General features: G+C 38.5%; 1 protein-coding gene across 5 annotated transcripts in view; it reads right to left on the bottom strand.

The window, feature by feature from the left end:
* The window catches only part of DCLK1 (doublecortin like kinase 1), a 283428-nt gene that overhangs the window by 32039 nt on the left and 238422 nt on the right, over positions 1-12967 (bottom strand). For all 5 annotated transcript variants that reach the window (XM_051778879.1, XM_051778880.1, XM_051778881.1 and 2 more), the window contains 4 exons: positions 12404-12523; positions 6462-6608; positions 1266-1399; positions 516-593 (listed from right to left, as the gene is read on the bottom strand). In XM_051778879.1, the coding sequence (XP_051634839.1) occupies positions 516-593; positions 1266-1399; positions 6462-6608; positions 12404-12523 (479 nt within the window). The remainder of the gene's footprint in view (positions 1-515; positions 594-1265; positions 1400-6461; positions 6609-12403; positions 12524-12967) is intronic.

Below are 12967 nucleotides of genomic sequence, written 5' to 3'. Positions count from 1 at the left end.
TCCCCCAAGTATGCAGCCAAGGGTGTGAATGGTGAGATCATAAAACACAATGCGTTTGGTGCACTCTTTCTGAAGTAACCGGCTAGTCTTTAGGATTACCCATAACTTTGCAATTGCTTTGAGGGAAATAAAAGATCTGACATGTCCTTATTAAGTGGCTTACTTTTTAAATACCTTTTACCAGCCACAAAATATGTTGTGTTTGGCTCATGAAAGAAGATGCTTATTTCATTGTGTATTTAAAACATCAGGCAAAGGCACACAGAACCTGTAATGGAGGCTCTTGTTTCGTAATACAATGAAGTTTAAACTAAAATAAACAAACACGAGACAGAGATCTTACAGTAAAATCACAGACATTTATGGGGTTTGTGTAAAACACTGTGCAGAGCACAGGAAAAAAACCAAACCCTATGAGCAGAGAACTTTTACCAGTGGCAATCTCTGTGCTTAATGCAAAAGCAGCATAGGGACTAGTTTGCACAACAAGGATGGTTGAATAGATCAGTCCATACCCACGGAATGGAGGAAAACCACAGAGCAGGATGTAAGTAATCACACCCGCTGCCCAGATGTCCACCTTCAAGCCATATCTAGAAGTGTGAGAGACATGGTTAGAGACATCGGACTCCTATGGACAACAGTGCAAGAAGAGGGGAAACATTCAGAATTATTAATAATTTCTTATAAATTCTCATCTGAATTTTACCTACCTATCAATCCTAATTCTGCTTTCAAATATTTTTTACATTTACATCTTAAAATTATAATTAGATCAGAATGTGTGAGTGCACAGAAGAAATCTGGCTGTATGCTTGAGTTAGACAGTAATGCCTATCATCATGAAGTCTGCAAAAGTGACACAGCCTGCTCAAGCCAGCAGGCAGTTACTCTGTGGAACAAATCAGAAGAGGACAGTGTGTGATAATGAAATAAAATTAAGTGAATGGTAGTTAGCAGTTTCTGAGAACAGTTTAAGAATTACTTCTTGTATCTGTAAATGGCTAGTTAGTAACTCAGTGTTAAGATGAGAAGTTTGAGGTCAACAACTGGCAGAGATTGACCAATACAACTCCACAGCTGGCCTTGTTCTGAGCTGGTTTGGATAACACAGCCTCCAGAGGTCCCTTCCAATTTAATTGTTCTGCAACATAGCCAAGCAAATGCAGCATAAAAACCTTAATTGCAAGAACTCCTATCTGGCACAATGTCGAGAATATGCTCCACTGTGTACACATCAATAATCATTACTAAAAGTGATTTACCCAGTTTCAGCGATGATTTCTGGAGCTACATATGTTGGGGTCCCACAAACAGTATATAAAGGTCCATCCACTATTGTTGCTAGGCCAAAGTCCCCTAACTTAAGGGATTTGCTTCCATCTTGGTGTTCATAAACCTAAGTCAGGAGGAAAATTCAAAAGTTTACCACAATACCATCAAGGTAACTACTATATCATTTACTAACTGCCTGAAATGTTCCTTCTTATTTACAGTAATTTTTCTCCTCCTTACATTCAACATATTCCTCTGTAAGTTTTGAAAATTCACAGACAATTTGGACAAATTCCCTTGAACACAGACAGGGTGTTCAGGAAAGACTTATCTCACCAGGTGGTCAACAAAGGACATACCACTTGCTAGACACTAAAACCCAGAAGCAAATGCATGGCATTCCAACAGTGGCTTTCTGAGGTTAACTCCCCACTGACAGTCAATTCACAGCGTAGGGTTTTGAGTTTAAAAACTCTTGCAGAGAGCTTAAAGGTTTGCAGAGGAACTTCAACTACTTAGATAATACAAAAGTGACTGCACTGTTCCAGATTCTTCTCTTGTGTGTTGAAATCACAAGACACAAACCTGGCTGGACTATTTCACCTAGACATACTGTCCTCTCCTTGGATGACTGTTAAACACCAACCAGTGTCTTACTGGCATGTTACCATCATGATCAGTGGGACATAGGCAGTTAGGGCTGCTAATGGATATACATGACAATCCTGTCTTAAAACATGGTCTTTACAGCAGGAGCATGATCTTTCATGGGTTTTTATGGGTACAAAGGGAGATTAAGATACAGTCACAAGAAAAAACACTAAAAACATCAGTAAAAAATACACAGTTTTAAAGGTCGGTTCAGAGCAAAAGAACAGCCCTAAATTTGTAATCACTGAAAACTTACAAAAAAATATTTAAAATAAAAAATACAAAAATGTATCTAACTTAAACACGAGGCTGTGAGTCCTTCTAAAATTCAGCTGCTGGTTTGAGTTCTTCCTTCCCATTTTGATATGTTTTCTACAAAGGCACCTTAAAAAATAGAAATGGTCTACAGAAGGCCTTCTTTTCGTATATATGTATCACTTCATTATTTTGCAACCCAAATCAAAGCTCCATGTAGTCTGGCTCCCAATAGTGATATCCTGACAACAATTCGCAGCAAAACCGTGCATAAATAGAAGACACTATACTTCTCGATCAAAACCAAAATCATTCTTAATACATATCTTGACCAGCTACTCCTAAATCACATTTATCTACAAGTGTTTGAAGAAGAAAATACTAGATTTTTTTTCTTATAAATATCCAATAAATTCTACAAGGGACCCTTGAACAGTTCATTTGGTACAAAACCAATTCTTGAAGTCTCTCACTACTGTTCACTGTGGATCTGCTATAGCTCATAACTAGTTATATTATACAGCCCCCATCCCCCAGTTTCTCCTTAGTCATGTCTAGAGAGAAAACCCTTCCCTGTCCTGAATCTCTGCTTACCAGGTGATACAGTCACAAGGAGACACTCAGAATACACAAAGTTCTTCTCCTTTCATTATGTTATTTTTAAGAATTCAACTGGACCTTTAAGAGGACCAGCAATTTAAAACGGATTCATATTTCTCTTCTACTAAGCCAGAAAAAAAGATATGCTTATAGAAAAGCACAGGGAAAAAAAAAAGGCAATTATGGTTTTATTAAAAACACAGATTGTTAAATACATCTGGTTCCTGAAACTAAAGAAAGTGCTCTTCTGAAATGGCAGTAATAAATCTAATTTCAACAACAGTTTTAATTAAAGTCTAGAGACTAGGGCTTTAAATATTCGCTTGCAGAAAATGTAAAGTGTGCACTTAGACATCAGAGCTGGATTCAGCCTAATTAGCATTTTGTATTCTATTTCATGCAGTTACCTTTTATAAAACTTTTTCTGCATTGTGCTAACCTAGTGAACATTAGTAAGTTCCTTCCTTCAACAGATCATACCTTGTGTGACTCATCTACACTAGAAACTAATTACAGAAGAGGTTGGTTTGGCAACATTTACCAATGCAGAAGGTTTGATACTGTGTATTTTCTAGTATTTTACTTCATCTGTTTCTACGAATTACTTTCATTGGAAAACTATTTCAGTTGACTTGTAAAACTGAAGAAAGTAACTTTTCCTCACCCCGTTGTAACTCCATATAAAAAGAAGCCCAGTGTGAAGCTGTGGTATGTTACTTGCCAGTCAAGGAATGGGAAAGGTCATGTAATGCTCATGGTATTCAGAATAAATGCTATACATGTTCCACTGCATTTAAATACTGAAGGGCAATTAAAGAAATGGGGATTAGTGCAAATTGCCCACTATGAAGTGCTTTCACTGTTTTAACTAAGCAATAAAACTGTGTAATTGTACAACGCTAATTGAATGCAGTCACACATAATTGTGTGCCACCATATGTATCCTATTAGTATAAAGACTGTCAGTATTTTCTAAGCTGCTCTTGTGATCAGTGCAGATGGCAACAGTCAGAGAAGTTGTTCTCTAGGGTTTATTATATGGCTATAAAGACATCCCATGACTTGACAAAATAAACATACTAAATAGCAGTAATTATGAAAAATGTTCCAATTAAAACATGGAAGACACTCCCTAGAGAACAAAGAAACCCAAAAAAACCTAAAACATCACAGGTATTCAGCATATCCTAAACTCTTGGATAATTGACTGTTAAGTAGCCTTTTCACACCTTGAGGATAATATATAAGGATAATAATTATCCTTGAGGATAATATTTAAGCATTTACTAAAATAATGGGTGTTGCACATAGGACAGGTTTTTTACTAGCAGGATATATAGCCCATTGCACACATCAGTTCTAAGCATGGAAGTTACATTTGGAGAAAAGGAAGAACCAAGAAGAGAAAGGAGAAGGTGAAGGGGGAGGCTCTACCCGGGGCTGATAATAGATGAAATAAAGAGGCTCTGGATGAACATCCTCTTTGGGGTGCCCTCTCCAGAACACCATGTTCCCCTTCACTCCCCATGTTTTTCCTCAAGTAACTTGCTCATTCTCCCTGATGTTTTTTTCTGCTAGTGGGGCTGTTAGCCTTGGAACATGTATTGACCGGGGTAGATGCTGTTTCCAACCCCATCTAGTTGCTCCGCGTTGGGCAGGCCTGTTATAGGTTCCCCTGAACTTAAAGTTACAACCTATGGGCAGGAAAAAGGCAGTGTAGGAAGGGCTGATTCTCACACTAGTATCCAGGAGAACCTCCTATAACAACACTACCAGCCGTCTGCACGTGCAAAACTGTGACAGTAACAGAGGGAAAGACACAGCACAAGAACAATGAGGGAAAAATACTGCCCTGATCACTTAGGTGAAGGGTTAAAGAGCTGCAAGGAAAAGGGCAGGCGACAAAAGGCAAGTAGAAAGTATTTAGAAAAAGAAAGACTAAGACCCATGTGACATTTTTCAAGTGTTTTATAAATGCCATTAAAATAACTAATTGCAATCTTGTGACACAAGGAACCACACATTCCGTTTGACAGCTAAGACAGAAGTAGAAAGGTTCAGAGACACTAAGAACAGTGTCAGAGCTGGGGTCAAAGCTCAGGTAAGCTCAGGTGCTTACCAAAGTGCTCTTCTAAAGCAGCATTGTTTTCTTTCAAGGACCTGATAAACCTTAGAGAATTAATATAATTTGTGAATCAGATGCTGGCTTTTGAGAATTAGGATGCTGTAGGAGGTTAAATGCCACACCCTCACTGCTCAATATCAATATCAATATCAACGCAGAACACTGGAAAAGTCATTCAAAAACAATTCAGCTACAATGTGAACAGTTTTATCACACCTGGTAGTGGGTAATTAGCAGAAAAGCTGGGCAGGCAAATCTAATCCCCTCCCTGCTGTCCCCATCTCAGCTCACCTTTCTCTCTTCCCTCAAAAGCTTAAGTCTGACAACAATAGACTTTAGGCATTTATAGACAAGTCAAGACAGTCTTGCCCTAGGCCAACACCCTCCTACACACTACAGGCATAGCATTAAGGAATCCTGGCATGTCATTGCTACAACATCTGCATGTAGCCACCTATCAACTCCAGCACCAGGGCTGAAAGGAGCAAAAGGGCCAAGAAAGGTGTATGAGTCATTATTGTCTAGTGAAACTTCTACTCAGTATATTTTCATCAGTTTACAGAAAACAAGGGCAAGTTACTTCCTCACCCAGAACAGCAAAACCACTGTCCACTAGAAGAACTTAAACTGTAAAAATCCCACTCCCTGGAAGATTAGTAAGATCTACTTGACTCGACATTCTCATAAAACCTCTTCAGTGTCAAACAGGACTAAATGTCATGGTAGAGAGCAAACAACTGAAAGAACTGATCTTCTATGATTCTACGAACATTGTTTTATGGTTGCAGAATATATGGAGAATTGGGACATCTCAATTTTGAGTTACAGCTGGAACATGTCAGCAAACTTGAGAAAACTCAAAACAGTGAAATAATCAGAAGTTGTTAATTTATCAGAAGAAATAAACCTATGTGAAGGATACAATTGCTGCATTCAAAAGTGCAAAATTCTGAGAAGAAAGACTAATTGTCATGGTATGTTTTCCATTGCCTTCAGTGGATAAGGTTCATGCAGATTCAGTCAGAAAAAGAAAGATTTAGGCTGTCTATTTGGGAAAGTGGCTTAATAAAAAGTGTTATAGGATTATTTGGGAGATGCAGTAGGGGAAGAAAGGACACTGAAGTCTCTTCCTGTCTCTGCTCTGATGTATGACACGATTAGGGCACAGCATTTACGCGCACCATACTTGTAAAACTAAAGTGTTGCCAATTACTTAGGCAGCAGCAAAAGTACAGAATAGTCTGCTGAGGACAAAACACTTTTATATTTATGAAAAACTTGAAATTATCTTGAAGTTTACTAAAAGGTCACTTCTAGTGATTCCAGGAATAACTTTGCTGCTGTGTGCCACATAACAGTCTAGACATACCACCTTATGTTACTGTTAATTATAGCTGTTATTCTTAGAAGAGCTTTACAATGCAAAGGTTAAAATTAAAAAAAAACCAATTACTTAAAACATTGAAATAAACTGAGTGGATGTGTGGAAGGAGGAAGAAGTTCTCTCACACACTCCCAAGTTATCAACAATACTGAAAGCTGAATCTTCACTTACCAGTAGATTCTCCGGCTTGATATCCCTGTGGACAATGTTCAGGCTGTGAAGATATTTGATGGCACTGGCCAGATTGTAAAGCATTCCACTGGCATCCCGCTCTGTGTATTTGTTGGTGGAAGTAATAGCATCAAAAAGATCTCCTCCCTGGAGCAAAATTACCACGGGATATGAGCAATACTGCTTATGAAATAACGAAAATATTTAGGGAAAATCAAGGAACATAATTTATAGAGGAGGAGAAGAAGAAAGAGGAGGAGGAGGAAGAGGAGGAGGAGAAGAGAGAAGCAGCACAGTTTTCCTTGCAGCTATAAACTAGGGATATTGTGATTACATCCTCCATTATGTCAGCTGAGCAGATCAGTAAGTCAGAACCCTTCGTTATGGTTGAGCTGGTCAGCCAAGAGGCTGGAGTCTCTATTGCAAACTGTTCCCACCTGCTGCTGCTTTTGTAACATGTCCAGCACTTGCCAACCTGTGCGTTCAGAGCCTCTGTTACAAATTTCTGGCAAGACTACATACTTACTTGTCATGATGCCATGTACCAACTCTTTCCATTCTTTATTATAATCACAAACAGACTGATATCAAATTTTTGCCCAGTGCCTGAACCCCAGAAAGATGAAGGAACTCTGAGTAAAACTGAAATTAGCTACCTGCCCTCACTGCTATCGTCTGTTTTCATCTCATAAATCTTTGAAATCATGGATTTTAGAAACCAGCACTTTCTCTACACAAAACATGAAGTTTTTGGTAGTGTAATGCCTCTTGTATCTAATTCTGAAGAACTTTACAGCATGTATGTCAGGCACTGGAAGACACAAGGGGTAGCTTGTGCAATTTCCAGCTCATCATGCTGCCTGATTCAGCTAGAAGGTACTGCCAGTGAAAGAAAAAACAAGAAAATAATAGAGAGAAAAAAGGAAAGAAGAAAAGAAAATAAAAAAAGTTAAGCAGAAATCCTCAAAGTTGAAATCATCTTCACCGGGATCTGAGGCAACCATGACATTTGGACTGTATTTCCAGAGATGAGCCGGCAAGTGGGAAGAAGAGTATGTGAGACAAAACTGTAAGTTTAAAAATGAGATTAAGAAGGAAGCTTGACAGAGTGGAGGAAAACTCAATCATCTTTTGAGAGAGACTACTCAAAGGTATTGAGCCTCTAGCCAAAATCAAAGCAGAACCATAAAGAAAACACAGTCCAACAACAACAACAATAACAACAACAAAAAGAGGGAAAGGATAATTCTGCAAAAACAATGCAAAAAAATCCCTGCTGCAGTCAAAATGTCGAGAAAAAAACCCACAGGAGACTGTATTTTGAAGAACATGTAGGTTTTTCTGAAGGCAGCAGAGGAGTCTCAGCTTTTCCAACTCTCACGATTTTATCAACAGCCTCAAGATTATTTGAGGGTTGGTTTTTTTAAGGCTCAGCTCCAGAGTAAACACTTTTTCCACAAAGAGAAAGGATGAGGGGTAAAAAAGAAAAAAAGATAAAAAAGAATTTTTCCAGTAATCATGGCTACAGAGAAAAGGTTAGGAAAAGAGAACCACCAAAGACTCAAATCTGATAAAACAGACTTTACTTGTTATAAAAAAACCCAAACAAACTATTAAAATTTTTGCATCGTTGAGGTGCAGCTGAAGTATGCCAGGGCAGGTTTATTACCATTGTAGATGTAAAACCCCAGCTCTTTGGAAACTTCTTACAGCCAACCATTGTCAAATCTGGACCACATCAAACCTCTTACTCTGGCTGGAGACTGTTCAAGACACATCAAGACACACAGTGTCAAGGAAAAGGAAGAACAAAAGGCCGAACTAAACCAGATAGAGGATTAGAGAGAGAGACAGTGAGCAAATATTTGGCAAAAGTACAATACCATGTACTTCATGGCATTATCTGATCCCTAAGTATTAGACATCAGCATGTGGGAAAGTATGTGAGATAAATAATCTATCTTCCCTAAGCTCCTTCCTGTGAAACCCCTGTACCAGCTGCTTTTTAACATGAGGTAGTGGATTAGACAGATCTTTGGTCTTATCTAATATGTTCCAGATGCTCAGGAGAAGTGTCAGTAACTTCAGCAAAACATCTGCCTCAAAAGAAAGAATATAGTCCAAGCTGAGATATAAGAGGCAAGAAGGAAAGAAGCTGAACCTTAAAAAGAGAAGGAAAGATTTTGGCTTGAAGTTAGAAGAAAAGAAGTAAATGTTCATGCACAGAAGAAACATGAACTCAGAAAAAGATAGAGGCTGCAGAGCAATTTAACAGATGGTCAAGCCAATCTGAAGCAGAATAATTTTCTCCATTTAAGCAGTCTATTGTACTCGGTAAAGTTTCTTACCAGGTAGCCTGATAAGAACAGAGAGCATATATTTAGTCTGTGGGATTCTCTGTGTGGTTAAAAGAGAGATGATATCCTGGAAAGAGTTAACAGAGCTGACAGCTATATCAGGCAGAATTGTTTTCAGACTTTCTTCTCCCCAAAGAGCACTTCAACCTGCAAGGTTCTGCTAAGCCGATTCACACAGCAGGTCACTATCATTTATTCAGGCACAAGGGGTGAGTTCAGGATGACATTTCAGTCTTAAATCCCCTGTTCAGGAGTGAAACGGAACCAGGAACATCTGAATGCAGTTTTTGTCATCTGTGCACATGAGGAAGTGTACTTGGAAATACAGTAACCAATTATTTATTTATTACCTTGCTATGTAAATGATATGATCCCTCTTTTTCTTCTGCAAAAGTGAAATCATATCCTGGAGTAGTAAAGGAAACTCTGCAATAAATCTTGCTTCTTAAATTGGCCAAACCCCTGTTAGGTTTGAATAACAATTTTGTTTCTCTGTGTAAAAAGGCAACGTGCCAGAAACCAGGTCTTTGCTTCCTTTTACAAGCACCACTTGCAATGTGTTTATATTTGTATTTATGAAGTGCTTTTTCTTACACTTTACAAAGTCATGAATGGCCTATCTGCCATGAGGTGAGGGCAGGATTTTCAGCAGCCACTTATGTCAAACATGTTACTGCCAATTAATGCAGGGTGGTATTAACTGAAACCGGGCTCTGCAGTATCAAGCCTGTTCTGCTTGCCTTTCTTTCCTGTCTGTGAGTTTGATTTAAAGTCAGGTCTTCAAAAGTCAGTCAATAACAGATGGTTAATCAATTCTAACAGTGCACACTATGAAATGGTAACAATCAGCAATTGGTGAATTAACAATTAATGTCCTTCCAGAAATACCTTCCCTGGTGCCCATAGAGTCTTTTTTTTCCCAATTAAATACTGAGGAATAGGTTCTTGCGTCAAAAAAACAAAGTTGACTTTCAAGAAGCGGGACATTTCTTCTAAATTTCTTCTATTATTCCACATAAAAGTAAAGAATATGAAAACAGTGCTCTCTAGGATACCAGAAGTACAGAGATGTCTATAAAGCCCTTCCATAGCACAGCTAAAAGCATCAATATCTTAGCATGTGCAGCAATCTTGAAGAGTAAAGAAGAAAGAGCACAAGAAAACAGATTTTTCCAGAAAGTGAATATAATGCATGGTTTTCTTTATATACATCTTTTAAACTAATTATTTTCTAAGAGTTGTCAGTCCCCTCCTCTCTCATTTAGCTGAGTAGGACTTCGACTAAAAAGCCATTGGAGACTACAGTTTGCACATTTTTCAACCATGAATAGCACAGCAGGATGCACCCATAAAACCAGCTATGTGCTTACTATCTTGGCAGGTTAGACAAGGCACAGCTTTTACTTCTTAGCACACCTCCTGGGGCCAAGATGAAGGATTTGTCAATGCAGGCTGAAGCTGTGGCTACATTAGATCACAATGGTATGTAAGAGGATTGAGGTACCTTTGAACAAGCTCTCATGGACACTGGGAAAAAAACTACAGTAGCATGGATCTCATAGTGAGCTCACTTATCATGGAATAGAGCAGTAATTATGATTAAAATAGTGTTAGATGGCTAATAGTATCTGACCTCAGGCTGCACTATTTCACATTGCATGCCTAAGAGTGAGAGAGGGCTGTGACTGTGAAGGGAGTGGGAAAATGATTCTGGGACTGGTTATACAGAGGGATTCATAGTGGAAAAGAGTGTCAGTAATTTTGTTTTTTCTTAGGATGTAACTTCTCCATTAGAGAAAAAAAAGGTATGCTCCTTGCCATCAGCATCTCCCAGTGTGCTTCCTCAGAGCTTGGAGGTGGTGGACAATAGGGTTAGTGGGACCATAAGGTCCACAGCACCACTCAAGTAAAGTGGGGCATCTGTCAGGCTCAGACCTAAGAGGACAATTTTGCCGTCTCCTCAGCTTTGGGGCATGGCCTGAGCCCCTCATAAATAACAAGACTGTCTCAGACTGCCACAAGGACAGGGAAAATCTATGGCCATCCACCCGTGAGCCATACTTGTCAGTCTCCCAACTCTGGACTGGGAACATGGCTTGTGTCACTGGTGCTGCCACAAAGCATAGGAGATAATGGAACAAAACAAAAAAACTTGTCATTCAACTTGCTCTCATATTCCAGACCAGAAATTGAGAAGTTCTTTAAGAAACACTTGTACCTGGGATTATCCTATGTAAAATCCCAATGAGATGACTACATTAAGAGCATCCCCTTATCTCTATCTACAATCAGAGCAAAGGAGATTATAGTCTTGCTTGCCAAAAATCGCTTTGTCTCATGACCCCTGGTGGTGCCTGTTTCTAGCCATGGATACAGAAGATTCCCACTGAAGAGGACCACACTCTGAGTGGAGTGATCTGGGTGACAGGGTTCAGAGTGCCCAATTTGCTCATGTGTTGAGCATGCACACACAACAGACCTGCACACAAATGCTGCTGCCGCACAACTTCACTGTCGTATTTGTTCTTAAACACTTAAAATTGTGGATTTCCCAGGTGTAGTCTGCCCCTGGAGAATGTGCTGATCAGGATACAGAAATGGAGGTGGCTGCTGAAAAGATGTCCTTCCCACAAAACAGTTGAGGAAGAAAGGAGAATCACAAATCCCACTAGTGAATGGGAAAAACAGGTGTATCCTGTTAAAGTACACATGGAGGACAAGACATCCTCAGTAGTTTTCTGTTCTAATTTGCACAGTTTGTGCAAATGTATTTTTACCGCCTTTTGTGCACAGGGACATACTTATGTATTAGTATCAGAACTGAAAGCTAAACTCATACTTGTTGCACTGCACTGTTGACATTATGGGGGCAAAAGATTACACGGTCTGAGCTTCATAATTGAGTTTGAATATATAGTTCTACGAGAGAGTGAAATAAATGCATGAGATCTGAAAGTTACTATGAAGAAATAAATGGGGTCCAAAATATAAAATACTGCATTCCAAAATTTACTTTTCAGAATACAACCATGCTTTACGTAGCAGGCTTTTCTCTTTCACTTCTGCCTTACTTGAGCTTAAATTTAGATTGCTATCAAGGAGGCAAGTCTGACACTGTGTTAATATAAATCAGCAGAGAAAAAAGATGTAATATTGTTTAGATTTAACATAAATTATAAAAAATAATTTAATTTTTTTATCGAAGAATTTTTTATTTTTAAGGCTGGTATTTATGGCTCTTTGGACTGGGTGTATTTTCAATTCACTTCAAGGCAGACTATTACTTTTTAAAGAGACTTCTTCTGAGCAAGCAAATAAAACTGGTGATCCTCAAAGTACTGTCCACAGAGCACTTCCAAATGTGGCTTACAGCAAGTTAGACAAATATTTTAAGTATTCAAAAACTAAAACAAAAAATCTGACAGTGGGTTATACATCTTTCAGTAGTATGCTAGACTACTTCCAGAGACCCTTTCCGCTCTGAATTATTCTATGATCCCATATTTTTTAGTAAGCCTTGGTACCAATGGAATTTCTCAAGATGATTAAAACAATTCATAAGCAGCTTGTCTCCAAAACACTCACCTTTACAAGTTCCATGACAAGGTACAACTCAGTTGGCATGTCCATCTCCTCAATTAGAAGTACAATATTGGGATGCTTGACTCGTCTTAAAATAGATACCTCATTCTGGATCATGTGTTCCTGCCACACAAAAAAAATCTTTAATGACTACCAGTTGGTGGGAAAAAAATTGATAGTGGAAAAAGCAGAGAGAATGGGCCCTGTGTGAATTCTTCAGGGTTTTTGAAAAACCTAACAGATGTTGCCTCCAGCAATACAGAAGGAACATGTCTAGAAACAATATCAGTGTGGTAACTGAAAGAAGAGAGAGTAGAACACAGAAAAAGAAATGGAGGAAATTAGATGTTTCTGATGCAGAGAAAAATTAAATATGGGAGCTTTTAAAATTTTCTCTGATCAAGATTCTTTTGATATAACAATATGATAGCATCTTCTCAGAGAACTTTTTGTTACAGATTTCAAAAGCTAACAGTCACTTGGTATAAAACTGACATTACTTTGATTAACCTACTCTTCAGACACAGTGACTGGTGTTGTTATAATTATTCATATTATTATTCTGTT

This window comes from Manacus candei, unplaced genomic scaffold (genome assembly GCF_025592945.1).
Source record: "Manacus candei isolate 608988 ecotype Guabito, Panama unplaced genomic scaffold, ASM2559294v1 h1tg000014l, whole genome shotgun sequence".
Lineage (NCBI taxonomy): Eukaryota > Metazoa > Chordata > Aves > Passeriformes > Pipridae > Manacus > Manacus candei.
Note: the sequence above shows the minus strand (reverse complement) of the source record. Positions and strands in the feature narration are given on the sequence as shown.